The following is a 25,578-nucleotide window of genomic DNA, read 5'->3' on the forward strand; positions in this document are numbered from 1 at the left end:
TGTTATGTGTTATGGATATGGTTGAATAAATATCCAAACAGTTGATGACGAAAAAATCTAGCATCGTGACTGAAGATCGTAACTTCTGACAGCTTGAATGATGGAATATGGCGCTTTACCCTAGTTAAGCCACGGTTTTCATTTACTCACGGTACAAAGATTTACCCGCTCCTGTCCTCCTACTGCTGCTTTTCACGTTCAGATACTGAGCCCTTCCGGTCCAGCGATACCTACGTATTTTTGGTTCCGTTTCAATGCCCGCTAAGTACGTGCTCCGTTCACCAATTTCAATCCCAAAAAAGTGGTCACAGGCTTGCGTAATTCTTTACGTCCCTCAGACGGCTTGATGTTGGTCAGCAATCGTCTCACTGCTGCCAGTTGTTGCAATTGCAGCCTCAAAGCACCCCTGTTTGCTGTTGAATGCTCATTGCTCGCACGCCAGTACGTCCCGAAAGTCCATACCGAATCGGCTATTCAATGCCAAAGAAAAAAAAATCGGGAACAGCAATCATCTACCTATTCAAAATAAAAGATCACAAGCTACCCAAACGAAAAAAGGGAGAAAACTCGATCGTAACTGTGCCAAATCGGTTGATATTGACCTTCCGGGAATCGCAAGGTCCTTGAGCACTCACGCAGTCCCATCCCAGCTGCGCGTATTTTTTCGAAGATGTTGTACTTTTTACAACGTTGCGAGTTCCCGAAAGATGATACGTTTGCAAAGCTGGCTGGAGTGAGCTTGAACAACATTCAGAAATTTTTTGAGAAAATATTATTTTTGTTAAGTCACTCGATTCAGGTGCTGCTGTTAACCGTTGTTAACTCGAACCGTTGTAAAAAGTACAACACCTTCGGAAAAAAGCGCGAAAAAACACCCACAAGCGCGGCGGGACTGCGTGAGTGGTCTAGGACAATGCGAGATCGGCAAGGATAAAGCTCAACAACTCAATCAAAACCGTGGGGTGTTGAATTGCGCTGAAGTGAAGCTCCTTACGTCAAATAACTATTCGAAAAAGACGAATTATTTCAAACATCTTCAATAAAATATAATAACGTTAATGGAGTAATTCGGATCGACTCACAAAGTGCTAGTTAGAAGATCGACATAATTCAGGGTTTTGACAATTGGCAACTCCATAAACCAAAATATACGTAAATGCATAATGATGTTTAAAAATTGTGTAGGTAACAGCCTGTTGTTATTGCTTTTCTGAACTGAAATAAAATACACCCGATTCTTTTTTTACACGGGGGATGCGTTCCGTGTAAAAAAAGTTTTCAGTTCAAAATTTGAAAATCCGTGTAAAAAAAGTTTTATGATTTCTCTACAAATCATGCAAAATGGAGCAACTTTGCCAAAATTTTGTATGGATTTTTTTTTACACGGCCGTGTAAAAAAAATCCGTGTAAAAACAGAATCGGGTGTATTGTTTTAGTTGGACCGAAAACCAACGATGTGCTGCAAATTGTCGATGACCACATTTTGTCACATTTTTGTTGCTACCCACAACTCGCAAAGTAAGCATACGACAAAAACAAGAAATATGCAAAAAACAGAAAACAAAAGTGTTTGTGGATGAACAAAAAATATTATTATTAGGCTTTGTTTTCTAATGAATTCACTCTTTTAATTAGATACCGTCGTCGGGGGTGACAATGGGTCAAATGGGGGTGAGAATGGGTCACTGTTTCAACTACTTAGAAACTTGTAGAATATATTGAATGTATCTGAGGGCAAGAAGGCTAAAATATAAGAGACCTTTTTGAACGATTTTGCCAGGCTGCCGGTGAGAGCGATGACCCATTCTCACCCCCGATGGCGGTACCCTCAACTTTGTCCTTTTATAATTGAAGACACCGAAAGAGCAATTTAAGTCTAGTGAAAGATGTAACAACCATCCTAAATATTTAAGCCCAGCGTGTGTATTGTCCAAAAAATCAACAGAACATACGCACTGCGGCTTGCTGTTGCTGTGACGGTTCATGTTCCACATGCTTGTACTCTTTCACCGGATCACAAAAAAAGGACAACGGATCCGAGAGATCCACCCACGTCATCTCCGGGGACATCTTTCGGTTTATGTTTGTGGTTGCGTTTACTGTCATAGCCGTCGACTTCTGTCTGATGCTCCTCTACCTCCCATCATCATCATCATCATCATTGTCACTGTACTGTCGACGACCGCCGCCGTCGCACAGTTCGTTGCTGCTGTTGGGTCCAAACGCTAATCGACTGACTGACGGAGGGACGTACATACATAGGTACAACACTAGCGACGACGACAGCACAGCCAGCGTACGTTGCCGACGAGGTCGTCGACGGCGATGATAATTTTGTTTGCGTGTTCTTCCACCCAGAGTCGGGCCGGCCCTCGGTACGTTAGGAGCGTACGTGAGCAATTTCTTTGCATGTTTTTTTTTGCGATTCGACTAACCCAGTAGCAGCCGTAAAGGATCAACAACGACTCATGGGGCACTCAGTGCCAGTAGTTGTGCGAATTGTTTGCTTATGGCATCAGCAGAGCACGCTTGTTATTGGCGGTAGTTAGGAAGGAACGGTTTCAACGCCTCACTCATTCAGGGGTAGTCGTTGGTGGCCGCTTGTTTGCTCCTCGGTGAAATGCCGCACATAGCACATAGATGGCAAGGAGGATGGGTTGAAGAAGACCGTAATGATTTTGATTGGGTTTGATCTGCAACATGTGTGCTTCTCGACGGGTTGAGCTACTCGATTTTTCATCTGTTGTGGGAGTTGCAGTATGGCGAATCAACTGGGTTACCAAGTTATCGTTCCAATCATAGAGCGAGCGATCGATTTTTGCTTGGTCCCTTACTCTACTTTACGTTTGAATTTTTCAGTCATTCTGGATCTTTTTACAAAAACTTACATGTTTTCCCAAGGTCCTAAAACGTATATGTAAAAAATACATTCCTTGCACTTTTTGTTGATTGTCATTGCAGAAATATTAGTTGATTACCAATTCCTATATTTATTCATATGTACTAAAATCAACATAGTTCAGATGAGAAGCTCAAAACCTTTAAAAAATCCTCCAAACCAACTATAGAGGATTTAAACGACTGTGATATCTGTATAAATGCATAAATTGCCAAATAATTACGTTTAAAAAAAAGTAACAATTTATTCTCCTTCGCACTCACAACATTCAATTGCAAACTTAAAAAAACAACACTATTCCACAGCAACCAAGTTGTCTCGTTCTACCGCGACTTCGTCCAGGTTTCGTGCCAGGTTTGTCATCATCACCAGCGGAGGGGGCGTCTAGTAGTGGGCGGGTGCGTGTCCGTGGGCAGGTGCGGGATGCACTGGAACGCATGGCACGTGAGCTACGCTTGGGGCGCATCCGACCAGCAGATTGGCACCGCATTTAGCTGCTGGGGCCTTGGCGTGGTATGTGTGGACAACCGGGTGGTGGGCTGGGGCTGGCGCATGGTAAGCCGGAGCTGGGGCGTGGTGAGCCGGGGCTGGTGCGTGGTAGGCCGGGGCAGGAGCGTGATGAGCTGGAGCCGGAGCGTGGTATGGCTTAGCTGGTGCTGCGTAATCAGCCAGGGCACCGACGACGGCGGTGAAGAAAACCACGGCGATGATCTTGTTCATGGTGATTGTTGGTTTGTTGATTGAGTTGAACTGCTGGGAAAACTTGACCACGTCGGTTGATGCTCGGCCTGTGACTGATGATGGGTGGTTCCGATTGTGGGTATTTTATATCGGATGGCACGCGCCGAAAATTGCCACAACAGACAACATGTTGGCTCGTCGATGGCTTAAGCGTTGCGCTGTAGTAGCAAAAAGTTCTAACGGAATGGCAAAACACCAGTTGTGCAAGTGGAGGCTCAATGGCACTGAACCATAATCATAAACATTGAAGGTGGACTTCGAAACAGTGTGACATTTTTCCTACTTGACTAAAGAATGTTTTCAAAGTCTCAACTATTCAAGCTAGAGATATTTAGAATGACTGATTCGCCAAATTGGTGTATCTATGCCGATACATTAAGTCAAATCTTGAAGGATCGTTCAAAAAATGTTCAAACTGCATAGGACATGTCAAATATCGTTTAACACTAATATGAGATAATAATTATAATTATTTGTTCAAGTATTTATAAAAATTATGTGGTATTGTTGTACGGTTTTGCTAAATTAAACAAAACGGGAGATTTTGAAATTATGAAATAAATTTCTACCAATACACTATGTCCTCAACATAAAAGAAATAACACGTATTTATATTTACACAATTTTTGGCGAATTCTCTAAGGTTCTTCCATTAATCACGTTATATTTTTTGCACCATTTTCACCATTTTGCCTCTTATATGGTCTATTACTGGGTCTTGCTTCTCTTGCCAATAAACCAAAACTTGTTTGTGGTGGTGCAAAGAATCTCTCGCTACTTTGAGTTATTTTAAACACAGGCATTCCTCGACACTAGCATCCGTTTAGTGTGCGTACCATCAAAGCGAATTTCTAAGATTTGGCCAACTAATTATCTAAAAACACAGAGCATCAAAAAACGCCTTTGAAAGGCCTCATTTATAAAGAGGACAGCTTATATTGCTAACATGGCGATGTGATTAGTGGGTATCCAATCATGGTTTGAACTAGTGAAAATCGTATCATGGTTTGAACCATTTTGAAATCAGTCGAAATTACCATCTCAATGACAGGAAATGAACCTAAAACAGGCCGAATGGAATATTTAGGTATGCTGGAAGTGATATTGTGCATTTAAACTTTCTTACATATTGTTTAAGTAGTAAAATGGAGCGATTTTAAAACGTCCTGAATTTGCGCCAATTTCCCCCAACCAGTGGCACAATCTCAAAAGTGCCGTAAAGGACGCATTGGATGACACAGGATCGAGATCAATATATCAAAAGAAAGACATTTTTATCTGTAACCGATTGACATCATCGTACAATTGAGAAACAATTTTAAATAGTCGAAATAGGAACATTTATACAAGGTTGGAACTTGTAAATGCAGTCACGTTCTACTGCTGTCCGATGTAGCTGGAGCATTTTGTTTATTTTTCCAATATGAAAAAATCGCAATTTTCATATCGATAGCTTAGGCCAGCGGTTCTCAACCTGGGGTACATGTACCTCTGGGGGTACCTTGGATGGTCTCTGGGGGTACCTGAGACAAAAATGCGTAATGGCGGACGTTGTATTAAAATTGCAAAGAATGCTAATGTTAGGAACTTTTTTCGAACACGGTTAACGACTCTATTTTTGTTGAACAAATTTATGTGTGCATTACGTTAGGCATCTATACATTAATCATCTTTCTTTGCATAAACAAAGTGGAATTCATGTCCATGCGGCTACTTCAGTTGAATTGTGGAATCAATCTTAACTTAACATAGTTATTATGTACAGTTGCACATAACAAGTACCGTCGTGCGCCACGTCTTTTAAGAAATCGGAGGTTGCTTTGGACATTTTAAAACAAGAATCACAACGTAAATTACTATCAAATTACTATTATCACCATTCGGGTGTCTTGTTGACAGTTGGATGGCAACTTTCTGTTTCAAATTTTTAGAAAATCAAGAATCCAAAGAAGCCCTCGGAGTCAAAAGAAGTCCCGCGCGACGCTGGCTTGACTAATTCACAATTTTTACTTCGTAATTAACAAGAACTAGTTTTCCTCAGTGAAGTTTGGGAAAAAACCGGACACTAATTTAGACATACTTTAAAAGAGGAGTTCAACTTAGGTTCTCTTAAAATTAGAATCCTGGAGTTCATAGAGATTATGCGCTAATTACGTAAGGGTTTGTCATTTTCTTACTTTTCATACTAAACAAGTAGAGGGTGGATGAGGTTGCAAAAAAACGAAAAAAGTTTTTTGTAATTAGTGTACCGCACAATAGATGCCCGGGGTGAAAAGTCTATGGTTGTGTCCCATTTCTATTCTCATGTGCTCATGTGCTTCAAATGCAGGTGGGTAGCACGACGCCATAGTATAAAATTCATGATAGTATGTGTTTTGTTTACAAACATCGCATCTTATTCTCAATAGGATACAGAACTGTCAGTGGGATACGGTCGCGCAATGTTGGCTGCAAAACAAACCTATTGTGTGAGATAGGGATGCCACCGGGCTGTTTAAATGTTCTTGATGTGACGTCACTTTCGTAGCAGCGCATCGGTGGGCTAGTCTGCGCTCGTGGTGACAACAAAAGTGTAGCGGCGGCAATTCTTCACGCACGCTTTCACGGTCACCAAATTCTTCGGAATGGCTTTAAAGGCGCCTTCCTTCAGTCTTTTGACTGGACAAAAAACGTCCTCAGCACAAGACAAAAAAAGGCCCTACTCCACAAAAAAGAAAACTTCCACTGAATGTACTCACCGGATTCTGGATGGCTTACCGGCCCAGTCGTTGACCTATGCGTAGGTCAATGTGCCCGTCTCGAGCGGCGACGATGACACCAAACGCCTGCTTGGTCGATGGTAGTTGGCTTGCCACCTCTAACAGCGGCGATGCAGCGATGGCGACACGCGATGACAGCTTGTGATGGCGGTTGGCGGTGAAACGGACCGATTTCTGTACCCTGTCCTCGATGAGGTCTCCCAGGCCTCGCCCGGACGATTTGTTGACGGATCGTCCGGCTACCAGCGGGTTGACGGTTGCTGGGAAGGCTTTCGTCCGTGGAGGGGAAGGAATTCGCACGCTTGGGTGCGAGTGAGGTTGCTGCGAATTAAATAGCCAAACGGCTAAACAGAACACTTAAGCACAAGCACAGTACAGCACATATCGAGCACATTACCTTATATCGTTGACTTTATCTTAACTATCGCACACAAATCCTGACTACGCACACTTTACTACTAATCTAAGGACGAACAAATATTTTATTAATCTTATTCACTTAACGTCACTCTATTTAACATACTTATTTAAAAAAAAAAACGAATAAACTAACCAACGAGCACACTTCCTATACACTGGCTGTTTACTGACGAAATGGCAGTGTCTGTGTTGCCTCAGATTAAGGAAAGTGAATCCCGGACAATCCTGAGATTCGCCATTTCCCGAAATTTCTTCGTGCACATTCGTGTCTGCACAATTCCGAAAGATACCTCAGAGCGCTGGACCTGCTCCCGTCCCTTTCCAACCTTTCGATGCGACAAATAAACTCGCCCAAGGGAAGATTGGGAAAAATTTATGGCTAGTTGCCTATGCTAAGGGACAGTTAAACATTTAAACATTATGAATGGCATTTTCGCCCATTCACATATATACAGAAACACATTTAATATTTACAAAATTCTGACCGTTACAACATGTATGGTTTAGGTTCATTTGGCATAATGCCATTTAGGGTCCTTGGCAGAATGTCTTTTGACCGAATGCTGTTTGGCCGAATAGTTAAAATTAATTATTTTATTAAGTGAAATGAGAAGACGGTTCGAAGTGAACAGTGAAAAGTGAGAATTGAGAAGAGAGAAATGATATGTCCCCTTTTCACTTTTTATTGTTCCCTTCTCACTTCTCACTTCCCAGTTTTCACTTCATAATTTTTCTGCTTCTAGCTTCTCAAGGAAGTCAGGAAGGAAGGAGAAGTAATAAAGATTGAGTAAAAAATCAATTTTCACGTCACTTTTCACTTCTCACTCCTTGGTCCTCACTTCTTACTCTGAGTTCTTACTTCACTCTTCTCACTTTTTACTTCCCACTTCTTACAGTTCTCCCATCTATCTTCTCTCTTCTCAATTTTCAATTCTTACTTCTCACTTCTTACTTTTCACAACTTACATTTCACTTTTTACTTTTCTTTTCTCACTTTTCATTTCTCACTTCTCACTCCACACTTTTCACTTCAAATTTGTTACTTCCAACTTCTTACTTTCCACTTCTCACTTCTTACTTCTTTCTTTTTACTTCTTACTTCTCACTTATTACTTTTCAATGAGAATTCACTTTTCACTTCTTACTTTTAATTCTCACTTCACAGTTCTCGCTTTCAAATGTCTTACTTTTAACTTCCCACTTCAAACTTTCCACTTTTCACTTCTCAATTCACACTTCTTACTTTTCACTTCTCACTTTTCATAATTTACTTTTTTTTACTTTTCTTTTCATACTTTTCATTTCTCACTTCTCACTACGCGATTCTCAATTCATAATTCTTCCTTCTCACTTCTCACTTCTTACTTTTCACATGTCACTTCTCACTTCACAGTTCACACTTTTCACTTGTCACTTTTCACTTGTCACTTTTCACTTCTCACGTCTTATTTCTTATGAAATGTGAGAAATGTCTCATTCCTCACTTCTCGCTGCACCTTCATGTAATTGTTACTACTCACTACTCATTATTCACAACATATTTTTTTAAACTTTTCGGCCACACGGCATTCGACCAAATGGCCCGACATCGTATATATTGTGCATGTGAACTGTCTCTGACAACATCGAGTTAGCGAGGTGAAAATGCTTTGAGAAATTACTTCGATTTAGAGAATATTCGAGTAAAAAAGGTATCGACTTACGTAGGTAACACGCAGTATATGATAAATTTAAGGGACTTTGAATCTCATCGAGTAAGGGAAAATGTCGAGTTACAGAACAACGAGTTAGGGAAAGTTCACTGTATATTCAGGCGCTACTGACAGAAGTTCGAATCAGATTCTACATATCTTGATGTACGTATTACGTTTCTTCTCTTAACAACTGCAGTACTGTCGAACCAAACTCATAAATGCTTTGGAAAAACTAGAATGGCTTCAATAGGATTACCATCCGATAGATATTTATTGCGCATCGTGTACAGTCTTTTGTGATATACGACTGACAGAAAAGACATAGTTTAGTATGTAACGTATACATATTTCGCGAATTCTAGAACATAAATTTTATAAAATTATAAATATTCTCACCTAAATAAAATGATATCTGTGGACTAAGCAGAACGACCTTGAGCTGGAATTTCACATACACTGGTGAAGACCGAGGTTACGCACCCTACAGTGCAATAACGCCATTCTCCTCAGAGGTTATTGTTCTTGCGCAAATTGGGGCTCCATCGAAAAAAAAAATAGATGGTTGACAGTGATTGCATATCTGGTATAGAATCTAAAGATCTGTTGAGAAGGGTTTTGATAGATGCTATAAACAACTTGGAGGATTTTATCACCAACGCCCGAATGACATAAACTCGAATTCCATTCGCCCGAATATAACACATGCCCGAATTCCATTCGCTCGAAAAGATCAAACGCCCGAAAAGACCGTTTGCCCGATTGGACCATACGCCCGAATTGGTAATCCACAAGAACAGCATTTTTTTAGAAAAATAATTTCCCACTGAAGTTATTCAAAAATATACGATCGTTTGTTTTTTCCATATTTTGCATTTGCTAGAATTAAGGAAAGTATATGGATCTGTGACATAAAGTCGAAAGTACGAAAAAATAATATATCTTATGATCACCTTGATGAAAATGTTGATTTGACTTAATAACTCTAAGGAACAGCCTACGTTTGAAAGAAGGCTAAAACTCGAAATGAAATTGTAACATTGAAAATGCCAATAGACGAATTTCGCGCCAACTCGACCAGCGGTTGGCAGCACCATTTCAGAATCGAATGAAACTTGGTGGACATAAATATATGGTATTTCTAAGCCACTCTGCATACTTAGTTTTTCAAAAATTGTCAAGAGTAACATTTGATGAGGGCTTAATTTTCTTTCATTTTTTTTTAATCGATGCAACTCTAAAATGACAAGACTTACAAAAAAAGCTTTATTATAAAAACTTTTTTCCCTTAAATATGTCACAGGAACATTATTCCCAGAAAAGTTAGATAATTAAAATATCTATCCGCAGCAAAAAAATCATCGATTTCTGAGCTGAGGTTTTTTTTGCCATATCTATTTTAATTTTTAGAACGTATTTTTTCAGTGTAGAAATCAGTTTTTTATTTTTTGGATATTTTTCCAAAAAACTTCAGGGAATTTCACGACAGTCCGTCAAACAACACTTTTTTGTAGGTCTTGTAATTTTAGAGTTACATCGATTAAAAAAAAATCAATTAAAAAAAATAGGCCCTCGTCAAATGTTACTCTTGACAATTTTTGAAAAACTAAGTAAAATACCATATCTTTATGTCCACCAAGTTTCATTCGATTCTGAGATGGTGCTGCCAGCCCCACAGAAGGGTTGGCGCGAAATTCGTCAATAATGATAAAAATGTACCACTCGCAAAGAACATCCATGGAAGAAGGGAAAATTCTAGAATTTATTATTATAAGGTGAAACACAAACGTACACATCAGTATGCCAAATACTAAAGAACAGCCCATAATTAAAAGGATGAAAATCTAGAATAAAACCTCCAAATTAAAAGAATTGGAGCTTTTGTCCCAATTTTCTTTTTTTTTGTAACTTCTTCCTATTAACCTACAAAGTTTTGGATAAGTATCCAAAGGTAGATCTCTGTCAGCTCCGCTAAGTTCCGATTGGCATGACATCATATTCTGCCTTTATGGCTTAGGCTGTTATTTAGCGACGCATATATTGCCGTGAAACGCATATTTGTCCTATATGAATAAGAAACCCAGTTAAGTTGGGACTGATATACGATTTACGGCAGTATTATGAGTTGACATCAAGGAGGAAATGTCCAGTATAGCTATGGTGCCCACAAATTCTTATCTCGTGCAAGATCGCCAGCTAAGGGTTGCGTACTCAGGCTGGTACTGCACCCTGGGCACTGTTGTCCTTCTTACATCAGCTAGAGTGAGAAGATACGTCCCGAGCGTCTGTCCACCAGGAGGGGCAGCTTAAACAGCGTATGCCTGGTATCCAGCGGCTGATAAACGGAACGCTGTATGGCGCCGGCTATGTCCAAGGTTGCAGCCCCACCGGCGCGATGAAGGTAACGCGACCCCGATAAGGTAGCTTACTGAAGCCTTTAAAATAACACAAAAAATGGAGGAAGAAGAAAAATTGAACGCTTTTTTGGCATCAATAAGGACTATGATGGAAAGTCGATACCTGGAATGTCAGAACCCTAAATGCACCTGAACGAGTGAGCCTTTTGGCTCGTGAGCTTCAGAAAGTTGGAGTTGAGTAATTATTCACGCTTTGCATGATGCGAATCGAAGAACAGCTCAATTTGACTAAACGATTGGCACGGGCATTTGATACATTCGAGGCAATGGTCCATTCGGGAGAATGGTCTTTTCGGGCATCTGGTCTATTCGGGCGTTTGTCATTCGGGCGAATGGAATTCGGGTTTATGTCATTCGGGCGCTTGTGATAGAACCCCTTGGAGATCTTATGATATAAAATTTAGAAAGTTATAACGTTAAAACCCGACCAGTAGATAGTAACAGATTTATATCAGAACTTGTTATTCTGTTACAGCAGTTTTTTATAACAGCGGTTGTTATAAAACATGTACTATTAGTAGTTAAAATAACAAAATCTCTTCTAGTTTTAACAAAAATATTACTAAATATGTTATTAATCGAACAAAAATATAACTCGATGTGTTACATAAAAAGTGACGAAAATAGCTTATACTATAACAAATTATGATTATGATTATCCATAATGTAGGCAATTAACTTTGTCCAGCTGGTTCAACTTTGAATGTAAGTTCAAGTTATACTGAAGCTGGTAGGGACACGGCAGGTATTTTCGTCTGTTCGTCATAGTCTCGAAAACCAATAAAAGAGACGCTTTTTTGTAAAACTCATACGTATCAAATCGTAAGCTCAGGAGGAACGTTCTGCAATAGCGGAGTTCTAGCAAATGTACGTTGCTTTCGTTGGTTTTAGCCCCTACGACGATGGACGGAAATACCTGCCGTGTCCCTACCTTCGTTTTCTTTCCAATTCATATCTACCAAAAATGTAGGCAATTTTTTTTCGGTGTAAATAAACATAACACATTGTGGTATAATTATGTTATGACGAAAATAAAAAATTTCTTTCCTCCATTTTTAACAGAGAATTTAAAACAAAATTATTGCAAGTTTTGTTATTTGTAACACATATTGATATAATTGTGATAAAATTTTGTTATGACTAACTGGTCGGGAAGAGTATCAGTGTGGAAGCTAATATCTCTCCACTCGTATATTTGGAATTATGTTTTTTGTTTGGGTATATTTATCGATATTATATATCCACATCTATTCTTACCTCAGAATAATCTTCGGAATTCATTGAATCTAATTGCAGCTATATCTTCGAATCCGTAAAACATCGTCAATATCGTATCGTAAACTCAAAGTTTTCATGCAGTAGGATTTGAAATTGGATTGAATCCAATAATGTAATAATAGTACAGGAAGTCATAGTATTATATGCTATTTCCAATAACTACTACATATATTTTTATTTTATTCTATTTCCAGCATCACTGCTCAGCATTTCGTTTTATATTGTAGAAGGTAAGTCAAGACAAACCAAAATTCTTGTTTGTAAAGGGCGCTTTCAATAAAGAAACAGATAAATATGTTTAAACATATGCATAGAATATTGATTTCAAAAGATGTTTTAGCACGTTGCCAGCAGGGGGGTAGAAAGTATGAAATTCTCAATTATGCAATTTGTGCAACAATAGATCTAGCTTGTAGTATCTGCTCAAAAGAAAATCCATTGAGTAAACTACATGTTTGATATGAATAATAAACTTCTCGAACATGTCGCATGCACTACATCCGAACTTGATCGTTTACTACAGCTTACTGCATTTTAATACATGCACAAGTTTTAAAACAGAAATATGCCACACGATGATGGTGGTGATTTCATCATTCCTGCAGGACATCAGGAGTTGAATCTGCTCAAAACTTCAGGTACGTGGCGCAAAATCATAGACAACTGACAAATGACGGTATATGAAAAACAATAGTCCGAATTTTCAGATTTAACAAATAGAATTTCCGCCATACTTGCTTTAATAGGCGGCTATAAAAATATTCAAACTTTTTCTGTAAGGATATGTATTTACCTTCCTAGGATGCAATTCTTATCTTATACTCCTTCTATCTCATCGATTTTGAACATACAGCTCTGTTGGCGCCCTTCAATAATTTACTCTATTGGATAGGGGATTTGTAAAGCTCTTAATTTGTCCTATAAGAATATACTTTTTCATTGATTCGATTTGGGATATCCAGAATTGTAAAAGCCCTAGATTCAAAATATTTTTATCTGATGGAACGTCCATTATGTATATGTAATATGCAGAACCACTCTACACAAGACATCCTTCTTCAATAACATTTAATAGGTGGGTAAAGCTTTCGCTCGACTGTTGCGAGCGGTAAAATCCTTCCGAAAAACGTGTGCCAGCCAGCCTTTGCCCTACCCTCTTCAAACATGACTTTGTTATCAAAATGAAAAAAGTTTTCCGCCACTGGCACTGTCTGGTTGAAAACTACTTTCTTCCGCTTCTTTGTCGATAATTTTAAGTTTCTTGCCGCAGCGCACTTCCGCTTCCAAATTGCGATTGTTGTTTGCGAATTCGAACCCAAATTCCAAGAATTTCAATCTTTCTTCGCATTTTTCCGGCCGGAATGGAACCGACCCGGTGGTGGAAGGGGGAGGGGGCGCACTTCGGGGAATAAATAAACGCCAGATGCCAGTGTGGGGATGCGGCATAAGAAGAGGGAAGAAAAAGCATCTGCTTCTGTTGTCGCTGATGCTGCTGGCTGGGGCGTCGAAAGTAAAAATGCGACAAGAAATCTGCTTCCAATGCAATGAAAATAAACAGAATTTTTACCACTCGACTTCTTCGGCGTCAACCACCACCACCACCGAACCTTGGCAAATTTGGACGGTTTAGCCGGGTGAGGATTTTTCTTCCCATCGATTGAATTAAAATTGTTTGGATGTTTTCCGCACTCGTTGCTGAGTTCAATTCAGGCATTCCACTCGGTCGCGGAAGCGGATCCGACTTTTCTGGTTTGGGCTTTCCATTCGTCGATTGTTAGACAGGGTAAATAGCAGAACGGGTAAGGGTTAACAAAACACAATCCACTTTCGAAAGCGGTGGTATCCATGTGGGAGCAACGCACTGTCGGTACAGGATGATTGGAAAGGCGATTGTCTCTGCATTGAAGCATTTAATCCCACATTTGAAGATGGGATTTTCTACTTTAGGGAAACTACTTCGAAGGGTTAGTTCAAGAACGATTTTTACAGAGGAAGAATTCTATTGGTATCGTGAAGCAGATAAGAATCTTTCTCTCCAGAAGCTTTGATAAGCGTTAACCTTCCGTAATGTCATGAAGAAAATTAATTTTCCAAATTTCATTTCAGGATGTTCGCTTCGCTGATCTCAAAAATATTGATAGTGAAGGCTCGTTTCGAAACTGCCCTCATATTTTCCGGGCAGGATATTATAGCCTATGGCTATCATTGTAAATATTCCAGGATTCATGCCTTTCATATGTGATCCAGCCAAGGGCTCAAAGCCTCGTAAATAAAAACAATAATAATAAGGATCTGTGAGTAAGCAAGCGTTGATTGCGAGGTATAGAGCAGCTGGATATGGTTGCGGCCTTTTCTGGCTGTTTTCCAAAAAGACTCTCAATAATACGTTCGAAGCTAATTGTAGGCTTCATTTAATAAAGAAACAAAAGTTCATCGCATCTGAAGATATTGATCCAGAAATGTAAAGATTTAAAATTAGTATGAGGAAAACAAGCAGGGTATAGCCAGAGTTATATCAAGTTGGATGACATAATTTGACAGCAATTGAAGCTTATGCCAATGATAAATACCCATTGTCCCATTCGGTTTGCATGTGTACAAACAATAAGTGGGGAAGAGTTTGTTCAGAGAATGTATTTCAAGTGTTAAACTATGAACTAAGCTGCGAAGGACGACAGAGATCCTAAGCGGCTTAGCAGGGAAAACACCTGTTCAACATACTGGAGTCGTGGGTCCAAACCCCACCAAAAAAAATGGCTCCCTTCAGTAAAAATTTTGAAAACAATGAAAACAATATTAAACTGGTCGTAAATTAATTAAAATCGAATAACGTTTAAAAGTAGACATGTTAACTTTTATATTTCCGCAGAAAGAAACCCGCTTATTTAAGTCATTGGTCAACAAGTCTTTTGAACTTGTTAATCACAAAATGTAGCGCAATTAATTCCGATTTATGGATTATTATAATTTGTCGATTGACAAATATACGAAACATTTTCCGTAGCGATTTATAGGCAGTGGAAACTGTAAAAAAATCCTTCTAACCTTAACTTCCTCAACGTTTTTTGCACCACACTATAACAATGATATTTATGCTTAAGCTTATTCAATTGTTGACAGATTTAGTATTGAGAACTTCCAAGAACATCCGGAACACATAGGAAGAATAATATGCCTATCTTATGGATTCAACAAAGCTATTCGGATTTCCACGGGAAATTCCTTCGGATTTCCACGGGAAATTCCTTCGGATTTCCACGGGAAATTCCTTCGGATTTCCACGGGAAATTCCTTCGGATTTCCACGGGAAATTCCTTCGGATTTCCACGGGAAATTCCTTCGGATTTCACGAAATTCTTCGATTTCCACGGGAAATTCCTTCAGTTCCACGGAAATTCCTTCGGATTTCCACGGAAATTCCTTCAGTTTCCACGGGAAATTCCTTCGGATTTCCACGGAAATTCCTTCGATTTCACGGGAAATTCCTTCGATTTCCACGGAAATTCCTTCGATTTCCACGGAAATTCTTCGATTTCCACGGAAATTCCTTCGATTTCCACGGGAAATTCTTCGGATTTCCACGGAAATTCCTTCAGTTTCCACGGAAATTCCTTCGATTTCCACGGGAAATTCCTTCGATTTCCACGGGAAATTCCTTCGATTTCACGGAAATTCCTTCGATTTCCACGGGAAATTCCTTCGGATTTCCACGGGAAATTCCTTCGGATTTCCACGGGAAATTCCTTCGGATTTCCACGGGAAATTCCTTCGGATTTCCACGGAAATTCTTCGATTTCAGTTCCACGGAAATTCCTTCGGATTTCCACGGGAAATTCTTCGGATTTCCACGGAAATTCCTTCGATTTCCACGGAAATTCCTTCGATTTCACGGGAAATTCCTTCGGATTTCACGGAAATTCCTTCGGATTTCCACGGGAAATTCCTTCGGATTTCCACGGGATATTCCTTCGGATTTCCACGGGAAATTCCTTCGGATTTCCACGGGGAATTCCTTCGGATTTCCACGGGGAATTCCTTCGGATTTCCACGGGAAATTCCTTCGGATTTCCACGGGAAATTCCTTCGGATTTCCACGGGAAATTCCTTCGGATTTCCACGGGAAATTCCTTCGGATTTCCACGGGAAATTCCTTCGGATTTCCACGGGAAATTCCTTCGGATTTCCACGGGAAATTCCTTCGGATTTCCACGGGAAATTCGTTCGGATTTCCACGGGAAATTCGTTCGGATTTCCGCGGGAAATTCGTTCGGATTTCCGCGGGAAATTCCTTCGGATTTCCACGGGAAATTCCTTCGGATTTCCACAGGAAATTCCTTCGGATTTCCACGGGAAACTCCTTCGGATTTCCACGGGAAATTCCTTCGGATTTCCACGGGAAATTCCTTCGATTTCACGGAAATTCCTTCGGATTTCCACGGAAATTCCTTCGATTTCCACGGAAATTCCTTCGGATTTCCACGGAAATTCCTTCGATTTCCACGGAAATTCCTTCGAGTTCCACGGAAATTCCTTCAGATTTCACGGAAATTCCTTCGATTTCCACGGAAATTCCTTCGATTTCACGGAAATTCCTTCGATTTCCACGGGAAATTCCTTCGATTTCCACGGAAATTCCTTCGATTTCCGCGGGAAATTCCTTCCGGGTTCCACGGGAAATTCCTTCGGAGTTCCACGGAAATTCTTCGGATTTCACGGGAAATTCCTTCGATTTCACGGAAATTCCTTCGATTTCACGGGAAATTCCTTCGATTTCCACGGAAATTCCTTCGGATTTCACGGAAATTCCTTCGATTTCCACGGAAATTCCTTCGGATTTCCACGGAAATTCCTTCGATTTCCACGGAAATTCCTTCGGATTTCCACGGGAAATTCCTTCGATTTCCACGGAAATTCCTTCGATTTCCACGGAAATTCCTTCGATTTCCACGGGAAATTCCTTCAGTTTCACGGAAATTCCTTCGATTTCCACGGAAATTCCTTCAGTTTCCACGGAAATTCCTTCGGATTTCCACGGGAAATTCCTTCGGATTTCCACGGGAAATTCCTTCGGATTTCCACGGGAAATTCCTTCGGGTTTCCACGGAAATTCCTTCGGATTTCTCGGAAATTCCTTCGGATTCCACGGAAATTCCTTCGATTTCCACGGAAATTCCTTCGATTTCCACGGAAATTCCTTCGATTTCCACGGGAAATTCCTTCAGATATCCACGGGAAATTCCTTCGGATTTCCACGGGAAATTCCTTCGGATTTCCACGGGAAATTCCTTCAGCTTTCCACGGCAAATTCCTTCGATTTCACGGAAATTCCTTCCAGTTCCACGGAAATTCCTTCGAGTTCCACGGAAATTCCTTCGATTTCCACGGAAATTCTTCGGATTTCCACGGAAATTCCTTCGGATTTCACGGAAATTCCTTCGATTTCCACGGAAATTCCTTCGATTTCACGGAAATTCCTTCGATTTCCACGGAAATTCCTTCGGATTTCACGGGAAATTCCTTCAGTTTCCACGGAAATTCCTTCGATTTCCACGGGAAATTCCTTCAGTTCCACGGGAAATTCCTTCGGATTTCACGGGAAATTCTTCGATTTCCACGGAAATTCCTTCGATTTCCACGGGAAATTCCTTCGATTTCCACGGAAATTCTTCGATTTACGGAAATTCCTGCGGATTTCCACGAGTAATTCCTTCGGATTTCCACGAAAAATGCCATCGGATTTCCACGGGAAATTCCTTCGATTTCACGGAAATTCCTTCGATTTCCACGGAAATTCCTTCGGATTTCACGGGAAATTCCTTCGGATTTACGGAAATTCCTTCGATTTCACGGGAAATTCCTTCGATTTCACGGGAAATTCCTTCGATTTCCACGCGAAATTCCTTCGGATTTCCACGGGGAATTCCTTCGGATTTCCACGAAGATTCCATCGGATTTCCACGGGAAAATTCATTGAATTTACAAGGGAAATTCCTTCGGATTTTCAAGGGAAATTTCTTCGGATTTTCAAGGGAAATTCATTCGATTTCCACGGAAATTCCTTCCAGTTTCCACGGAAATTCCTTCGATTTCACGGGAAATTCTTCGATTTCCACGGAAATTCTTCGATTTCCACGGAAATTCCTTCGATTTCACGGGAAATTCCTTCGGATTTCCACGGAAATTCCTTCGATTTCCACGGGAAATTCCTTCGGATTTCACGGAAATTCTTCGATTTCCACGGAAATTCCTTCGATTTCCACGGGAAATTCCTTCGGATTTCACGGAAATTCCTTCGATTTCCACGGAAATTCCTTCGATTTCCACGGAAATTCCTTCGTATTTCCACGGAAATTCTTCGATTTCCACGGAAATTCCTTCGATTTCACGGAAATTCCTTCGATTTCACGGAAATTCCTTCGATTTCCACGGAAATTCCTTCGGATTTCACGGAAATTCCTTCGGATTTCCACGGGAAATTCCTTCGATTTCACGGAAATTCCTTCGATTTCCACGGAAATTCCTTCAGATTTCCACGGGAAATTCCTTCGATTTCCACGGGAAATTCCTTCAGTTTCCACGGAAATTCCTTCGATTTCACGGGAAATTCCTTCGATTTCCACGGAAATTCCTTCGATTTCCACGGAAATTCCTTCAGATTTCCACGGAAATTCTTCGATTTCCACGGAAATTCCTTCGATTTCCACGGAAATTCCTTCGATTTCCACGGAAATTCCTTCGATTTCCACGGAAATTCCTTCGATTTCCACGGAAATTCCTTCGATTTCCACGGAAATTCCTTCAGTTTCACGGGAAATTCCTTCAGTTTCCACGGGAAATTCCTTCCAGTTTCACGGGAAATTCCTTCGGATTTCACGGAAATTCCTTCGATTTCCACGGAAATTCCTTCAGTTCCACGGAAATTCCTTCGATTTCCACGGAAATTCCTTCAGTTTCCAGGAAATTCCTTCGGATTTCCACGGGAAATTCCTTCGGATTTCCACGGGAAATTCCTTCGGATTTCCACGGGAAATTCCTTCGGATTTCCACGGGAAATTCCTTCGGATTTCCACGGGAAATTCCTTCGGATTTCCACGGGAAATTCCTTCGGATTTCCACGGGAAATTCCTTCGGCTAGCCAAATTACTATTTTTTGCATTTATTTATCATGATGATAACACATTGAAATTTTTTTTTTCAGGAAAGGTCAAGACTATTTCTAACCGGAAAATGTCCCAGTCAAACTTGCTTTGCAGCCATGCATCTTACCATACGGCTAAAGATGGCATCATCATATTTTTTATACATTTTCAAATCAATTTAATGTTTTAATACTTCTAAAAGCGACTCTAGTGTACTCAGAAAACGTTGTAGAAAGACTCTGAAAGTAACCCAGAAGCACTACAGAAGTTATATTTTGAAGAATCTAGAAAATGAGTTCTGTCTGAATACTACGATGCAACATACAACGTTAACTTTGCAAAGACGTTTCACATTATTCAACCCTGCAGAACGGTTAAATCCATGGCCCGAATCCAACCGTAAAGTATCGAAGACTCGCTTCTTAAATTAAGACCCATCACTTATTCATTGGCCATGGTAAATTGCCACAGTTTTCTCCTTCATCAGCCAGCCGGAAAACCACTACTTGCTGCATACAATTGCTCCCCGTTCGCTACTTCACCGCTGCTAGTTTTCCAACCTCACTTTTCCATCATCATGTATCCCAGTCAGCAACGGTAGCAACAGCTCTCACTATTCGATACCATGGATGGGAAAGGGAAAGCTTCAGAACTGTGTACCCACTTTGGTACGCTTCTCCGCTTTCGTTAAGCTAATCAATGATTAAAAATTAAATTAGCGATAAAATCTGTGATCCTTTTAAGGATGACGACGACGGCTATGACGAAGGATGGAACATGGAACAGCAAAAAGTTTTCCATTATCCGGAGGTTCGTCTGCACACTCGCACTCAGTGCAAAGCGCTTTTGATGGGTTGTGTGCTTTTGCGTGCTACGGATGATTTATGTGAAATGTTCGAGAAGCAAAAAAGCAAGCAGTGTTCTCTGTTGTGCTGGCTTGGCGCCTGCCGGGGCCGGCGATGTTCGATGGCTTATGGTATGCGCTATTGGAATTTTCGACATCATGGTGAAAAAAAGTGTGATCTCCAATATCACTCGGCTCACCGTGCGTAAGAGGGTGTGTGTTTGTTATGTCGAATACACTATTCAGTAGTTTTGCTCATTACAATAGACAATGATTTTAAGGTAATAATTGTCTCCAAGTTCAATGCCAAGTGAACTCCCATTTTCGTGTTGTGACTGTATATCTAATTTTCAGTCTCAGACATGCAGTCCTGGAAATGATTAAATACTGAACTCTTTTGATAAAACTTGAAAACTTGATAAAACTTGAATGAATGAAAAATGAGATTCATACAGAATTGTATTAATTTTTAATTCTGATACCCCTTACCCGTATCGAAATCTTTGGTGAAGTTCACAAGATGGAGAGCATTTCCTTAGAAGAGTTGTGGCGGACGTATTTTCCCGGTTTGTCGAAAAGTTAAACTTCAAGGGTATACCAATTAGGAGAAGTGCTGATAAATTCTGCTGGATGATGGGACGGGAAGACGAGGAAACGGACTCACAAGACGCATTAGTCAATGGGGTATATTCAATCTTATTAGTGAAGTGTAGCCCAAGCCGAAAATCGATCAGACACAGACGTTTAGAAGAAATATTTTTAGAACAATTTGGTTTTCAAACGCATAGCACTTTATTTCGCAGTAAATCGTACACAATTCTCAATGAGTATAGCCGACATCATGACTCTGTCCAAGGTATTGGGGCTGGTGGGCAGGTTTGTGGTCGTGCACTGGGACGCAGGGAACGTGAGCCACTGAAGGGGCACATCCGACCAGCAAGTTGGCTCCGCATTTCGAGTGAGGAGCCTGTACGGCATAGGCGTGATGAACGACGTCGTGACCTCCGTGGTATGCGTGAGGCACCGGAGCGGCGTGGTATTCCTGATGGTAGGACCGACCTCCCTTGTGAGCCGGAGTGTGATGGCCGTGCGCGGCAGGTGCCTTATGTCCGTGGGAGGCAGGTGCGACGTAGCCATGTGGTGCTGGCTTTTGGTGAGGAGCAGACGGGTACTTCATTGGGGCTGGAACCTGGTTCTTGTGGGTACCTTCATGCTTATGGGAAGGAGCTGGACCATGGGCAGGCTTAGCATCATGGCCATGGCCGTGGGCTGGGGCTGGAGCAGGATGATGGGCCGGGGCTTCGTGGTGACCGTGGGCAGGAGGTGTATATGCCGGTTTGGCGTGGGCATCTCCATGTTCAGCGGGCTTTGCTGCATGCGCTGCTTCCTTGTGAGCTCCACCGTGATCGTGAGGAGGGGCAGCAACCACCAAACCAACGGCCAAAACGGCTGATATCACAATCAGAGACGTAAACTTCGTCATCTTACTTTCGAATAGCGAATCACTGATCAACAAAACTCACTCGGTTTCACACTGCTGAGTCAAATGATCGACTCGACGTATTTTATACGGCATAGGTCAGGAAGTGTGCGCAAAAAATGTCGCTTCGTTTAGTTTTTGAAGTGATATCAACAATTCAGTTTTGTGCAATGCGTGAATGTTTCTGACGTTGGTGGTTCCTGTTTGGCTTCAACGTTTTCGTTTTATTTTTTGCAACACAGCATAGCAAAGCTTACGAATGAATTGCAATTTTGTTATTCAACCTACTTCCAAGAATGTGTGAGCTTTTCTACACTAAAGCGACCATGTAGTGAAAAGGTTGGCATTCGAAATTTCAAAATTATTGCTCGACGATACGATTTGAATCATTAAAATCATCAAACGGACTTAACAATGACACAAAAATGATAATCTAATTTTTTTTTAATTAGATGCTTGGATGCTCAATTCTATGATAAAATCGAGGAGACGGTATAGATTGGGTGGTTTCGCTAAGATGGGGCTAAGATAAGTGTATTTTCAAAGCGAGCGGAGAACAATTTTTGGTGAAGATGTAAATCAAATGACCAGATGAATCGAATCGAATAAACAATTATAGCGAAAGGGAATATTGGCAGCGTGGAAACTATTAACTGGCTCTTTAATGCGTCTGCTCGCTTTAAAAATCTACTTCTGTAAAAGCGCTTCATGCCTGTCGTATTCTAACAGAACTATCTAACCTATACCTTCTAACATTCAAATGTACAACTTAGTTTGAAAAGACATTAGCATTTCCATAACATTGTATCTGTTAACAATAAACACTAAGACAACTGTCAGATTCATACATGATTATGTTCTGGTTATTTGAATGTTCTCTACAAAATTGATGCCTGACAATTCTCCAAAACTTGTCCATGTTTTTCCAGAGTGACAATTCTTAAAACACCTGCTCAATTTGCCACATTGTTGTTTTCTATAATGAGTTTTTAAAATCTTGAATTTGCTTCAATATTAGCCATTAATTAAAAGAAGTCCTTCAGGAGCTACAGTTTCATCCCCAAAAAATGGTCACATCGGCAGAAGTTACTTCCCGGTTTTTGATTTTAAACTTATTTTTTCCTGGAAACATATTCCTATCTAACATTACTTTACTCCGAAATATTCACAATGACAGATGTTTGAAAAACCTTTTTGGAAAAATACCTTGAGAAGTTGGAGGGATTATGTAGCTGCTCCCCGTTGTTTTGTTCAAGGTTTATTTTCCGAGAGCCAATGAATTATATGCCAATTCTAATACTCATATAACCTCACTTCATGTTGTATTTGCTAGAATGTCTCTTCAGTGGTCATTCGGAAGATCAACGGCTTGGAACGAACTCTGGTTCGGTTTCAATCAATGGACGCTACTCAGATGCGTTAACCGATTCAATACGGATGGGTCATATATGACTCAAGATGAAAATCAGCTGTCAAAAATCAGTATAGAGTCTTGCTTTCTTCAGCAAAAATGTTCCAAATTAACTGCTCCATCCAGGGAAAATATTCCACAAGGCAGGATACGGGCACTACGATGATCTAGAGCATCCAAACTATCCTTGAGTTGTAATTTTGATGTTCTTAAGAGTCTACACCATACTTGAAACAGAAAGTTGCCATCCAACTATCAACAAGGCACCCGATTGGTGATAATGACAATTTTATAGTTATTTTCGTTATAATTCTTGTTTTAAAATGTCCAAAGTAGCCCCTGATTTTTCAAAAGAAGCCCCGCACGACGGTTATCATATTCTTGTTAAATAATTGAAAATGAAATCCTTAATGATAAAGTCCTGCTCCTGCCCAGCGGTATAACGGATCTTTTTCCGAACCGTCCTTGAATTAAGATCTTAATATTCAAATCGATCAACAAGAAGATCTACGATGTCTCAACTATTTTTATGAGTTGGAATAGCTCCACGGAACTTCATTAACCATAACAGACAATCTACAGAGTTCGTTCGACATCCACGACACTCCAAACTATCCTTGAGTACAGATCTTAATATTCAAATTGATCAACGATGTCTTCACTAGTGTTATGAGTTGGAATAGCTCCAAGGTACCCCGTAACACCATTACCGACCCACCACAGAATTCGATCAATATCTACGACACTCCAAACTTCCCTTCAAGTACAGATCTTAATTTTCGAAAGGATATTCAAAACGATCAACAATATCTTTGATGTCTCAACTATTTTTATGATAAGAAAATTATTTTGAGCTTTTTAGTGGAATGTCTTCACTTGTCATAAGACGAGTTAATACAATCCCATTGAATTCCACCACTTAATTGTATCTTGACAGATACGTATTTTGACCTCAACAGTAAGGCCGTCTTCAGTGTCTCGTACTTCGAGTCAAGTACGAGACACTGAAGACGGCCTTACTGTTGAGGTCGAAATACGTATCTGTCAAGATACAATTAAGTGGTTGAATTCAATGGGATTGTATTAACTCGTCTTATGACAAGTATTTTTATGAGTTGGAATAGCTCCACGATACTTCGTAACACAATTAGAGACATACTACATAATTCGTTCGACATCTATGACTCTCCAAACTATCGGTGAGTACAGATCTCAATGTTCAAATCGATCCACATGAATGAGTTGGAATAGCTCCACGGGACTTCGTTACACCGTTACAGACAAACTACAGATTTTGTTCGACATCTATGACACTCCAAACTATCCTTGAGTACAGATCTTAATATCCAAATTGATCAACATGAAGACCTTCGATGTCTTCACTAGTGTTATGAGTTGGAATAGCTCCACAGAACCTTGTAATACCACTACAGACACACTACATACTTCGTTCGACATCTACGACTCTCTAAACTAGCCTTGAGTACAGATCTTAATGTTCAAATCGATCAACATGAAGCTTCTCGATGTCTCTACTAGTTTTATGAGTTCGAATAGCTCCACGGAACTTCATTGCACCATTACAGATCTTTTCTTTGCACCATTACAGATACACCACAGAATTCGGTCAACATCTACGACACTCCAAATTGTCTTCGAGAACAGATCCTATTATTCAAAACGATCAACATGAAGATCTTCAATGTCTCAACTATTTTTATGAGATGAAATAGATCATGTGAGGTATCGTAGATATTCTGGGATGTCGTTTTTGAAGCAGTATGTCCTAGGGTGGTTCAAAAAATCGATTTTGCTCCACAGTGCTCATCTGATTCTTTACCTTGTTCTGAGTGTCCTCTGAAAATTTGAGCTCATTTGGATTAAAACTGATTTAGCACAAGCCGTTTCAAGTTTGCAGGCAAATTAGTATGGGGAAATTTATGTTTTCATTATACTGTTAATGACGTTTCCCCCATTAAGCGCAGGATAAAAGAAAACCTACATAGCTAAAAGGGATACTCAACAGATTTCACCCAACGAAAACCGCATGTTGATTAATCGTCCCAATAATTAGTAATCGATTTTAAGACAGGTTGCGAATCTTTAGTCATGATCGTTAAACTTCTTTGAGGGCATCACTGAAATGTGCAGTGCAACATAGTAGCCTGAATTTGTGTGTGCTATCTTTCGCTCCACGAGCAGCAATGTTGCCTGTTGATGAGTTATGCAATTAACTCCAGAAAACCAGGGTATAGATTAAATTCGATTACTAATTATTGGAACAATTAATTGAGATGCGGTTTTCACTGAGTGAAAGCTGTTGTGTATTCCTTTTGCTATGTAGGTTTTCTTTTAACATGCGCTTGATGGGGAAGCGTCATTAACAGTATAATGAAAAAATAAATTTCCGCATACTAATTTGCATGCAAACTTGAAATGGCTTGTGCTAAATCAGTTTTAATCCAAATGAGCTCAAATTTTCAGAGGACACTCAGAACA

At 40.2% G+C, this 25,578-nt stretch overlaps 2 protein-coding genes across 2 annotated transcripts; both read right to left on the reverse strand.

Annotated features, from left to right (window-relative positions):
- Window positions 1-3,134: 3,134 nt before the first annotated feature.
- On the reverse strand, window positions 3,135-3,713 carry LOC134216883 (vitelline membrane protein 15a-2-like). Its single transcript, XM_062695665.1, has one exon. The coding sequence runs from the start codon at window positions 3,617-3,619 to the stop codon at window positions 3,284-3,286; it is 336 nt and encodes a 111-aa protein (XP_062551649.1). The 5' UTR covers window positions 3,620-3,713; the 3' UTR covers window positions 3,135-3,283.
- A 17,295-nt stretch (window positions 3,714-21,008) lies between these two features.
- On the reverse strand, window positions 21,009-21,705 carry LOC134209955 (histidine-rich glycoprotein-like). The gene has a single exon (XM_062685971.1). It carries the CDS (start codon window positions 21,669-21,671, stop codon window positions 21,009-21,011), a length of 663 nt encoding a protein of 220 aa, XP_062541955.1. The 5' UTR covers window positions 21,672-21,705.
- Between the last annotated feature and the right edge of the window lie 3,873 nt (window positions 21,706-25,578).

This window comes from Armigeres subalbatus, chromosome 2 (assembly GCF_024139115.2).
Source record: "Armigeres subalbatus isolate Guangzhou_Male chromosome 2, GZ_Asu_2, whole genome shotgun sequence".
NCBI classification, from domain to species: Eukaryota; Metazoa; Arthropoda; class Insecta; order Diptera; family Culicidae; genus Armigeres; species Armigeres subalbatus.

Bases quoted from the DNA above. Each gene is read 5' to 3' on its own strand.
- LOC134216883 (XM_062695665.1), bottom strand. From the start codon at position 3,619: ATGAACAAGATCATCGCCGTGGTTTTCTTCACCGCCGTCGTCGGTGCC.
- LOC134209955 (XM_062685971.1), bottom strand. From the start codon at position 21,671: ATGACGAAGTTTACGTCTCTGATTGTGATATCAGCCGTTTTGGCCGTT.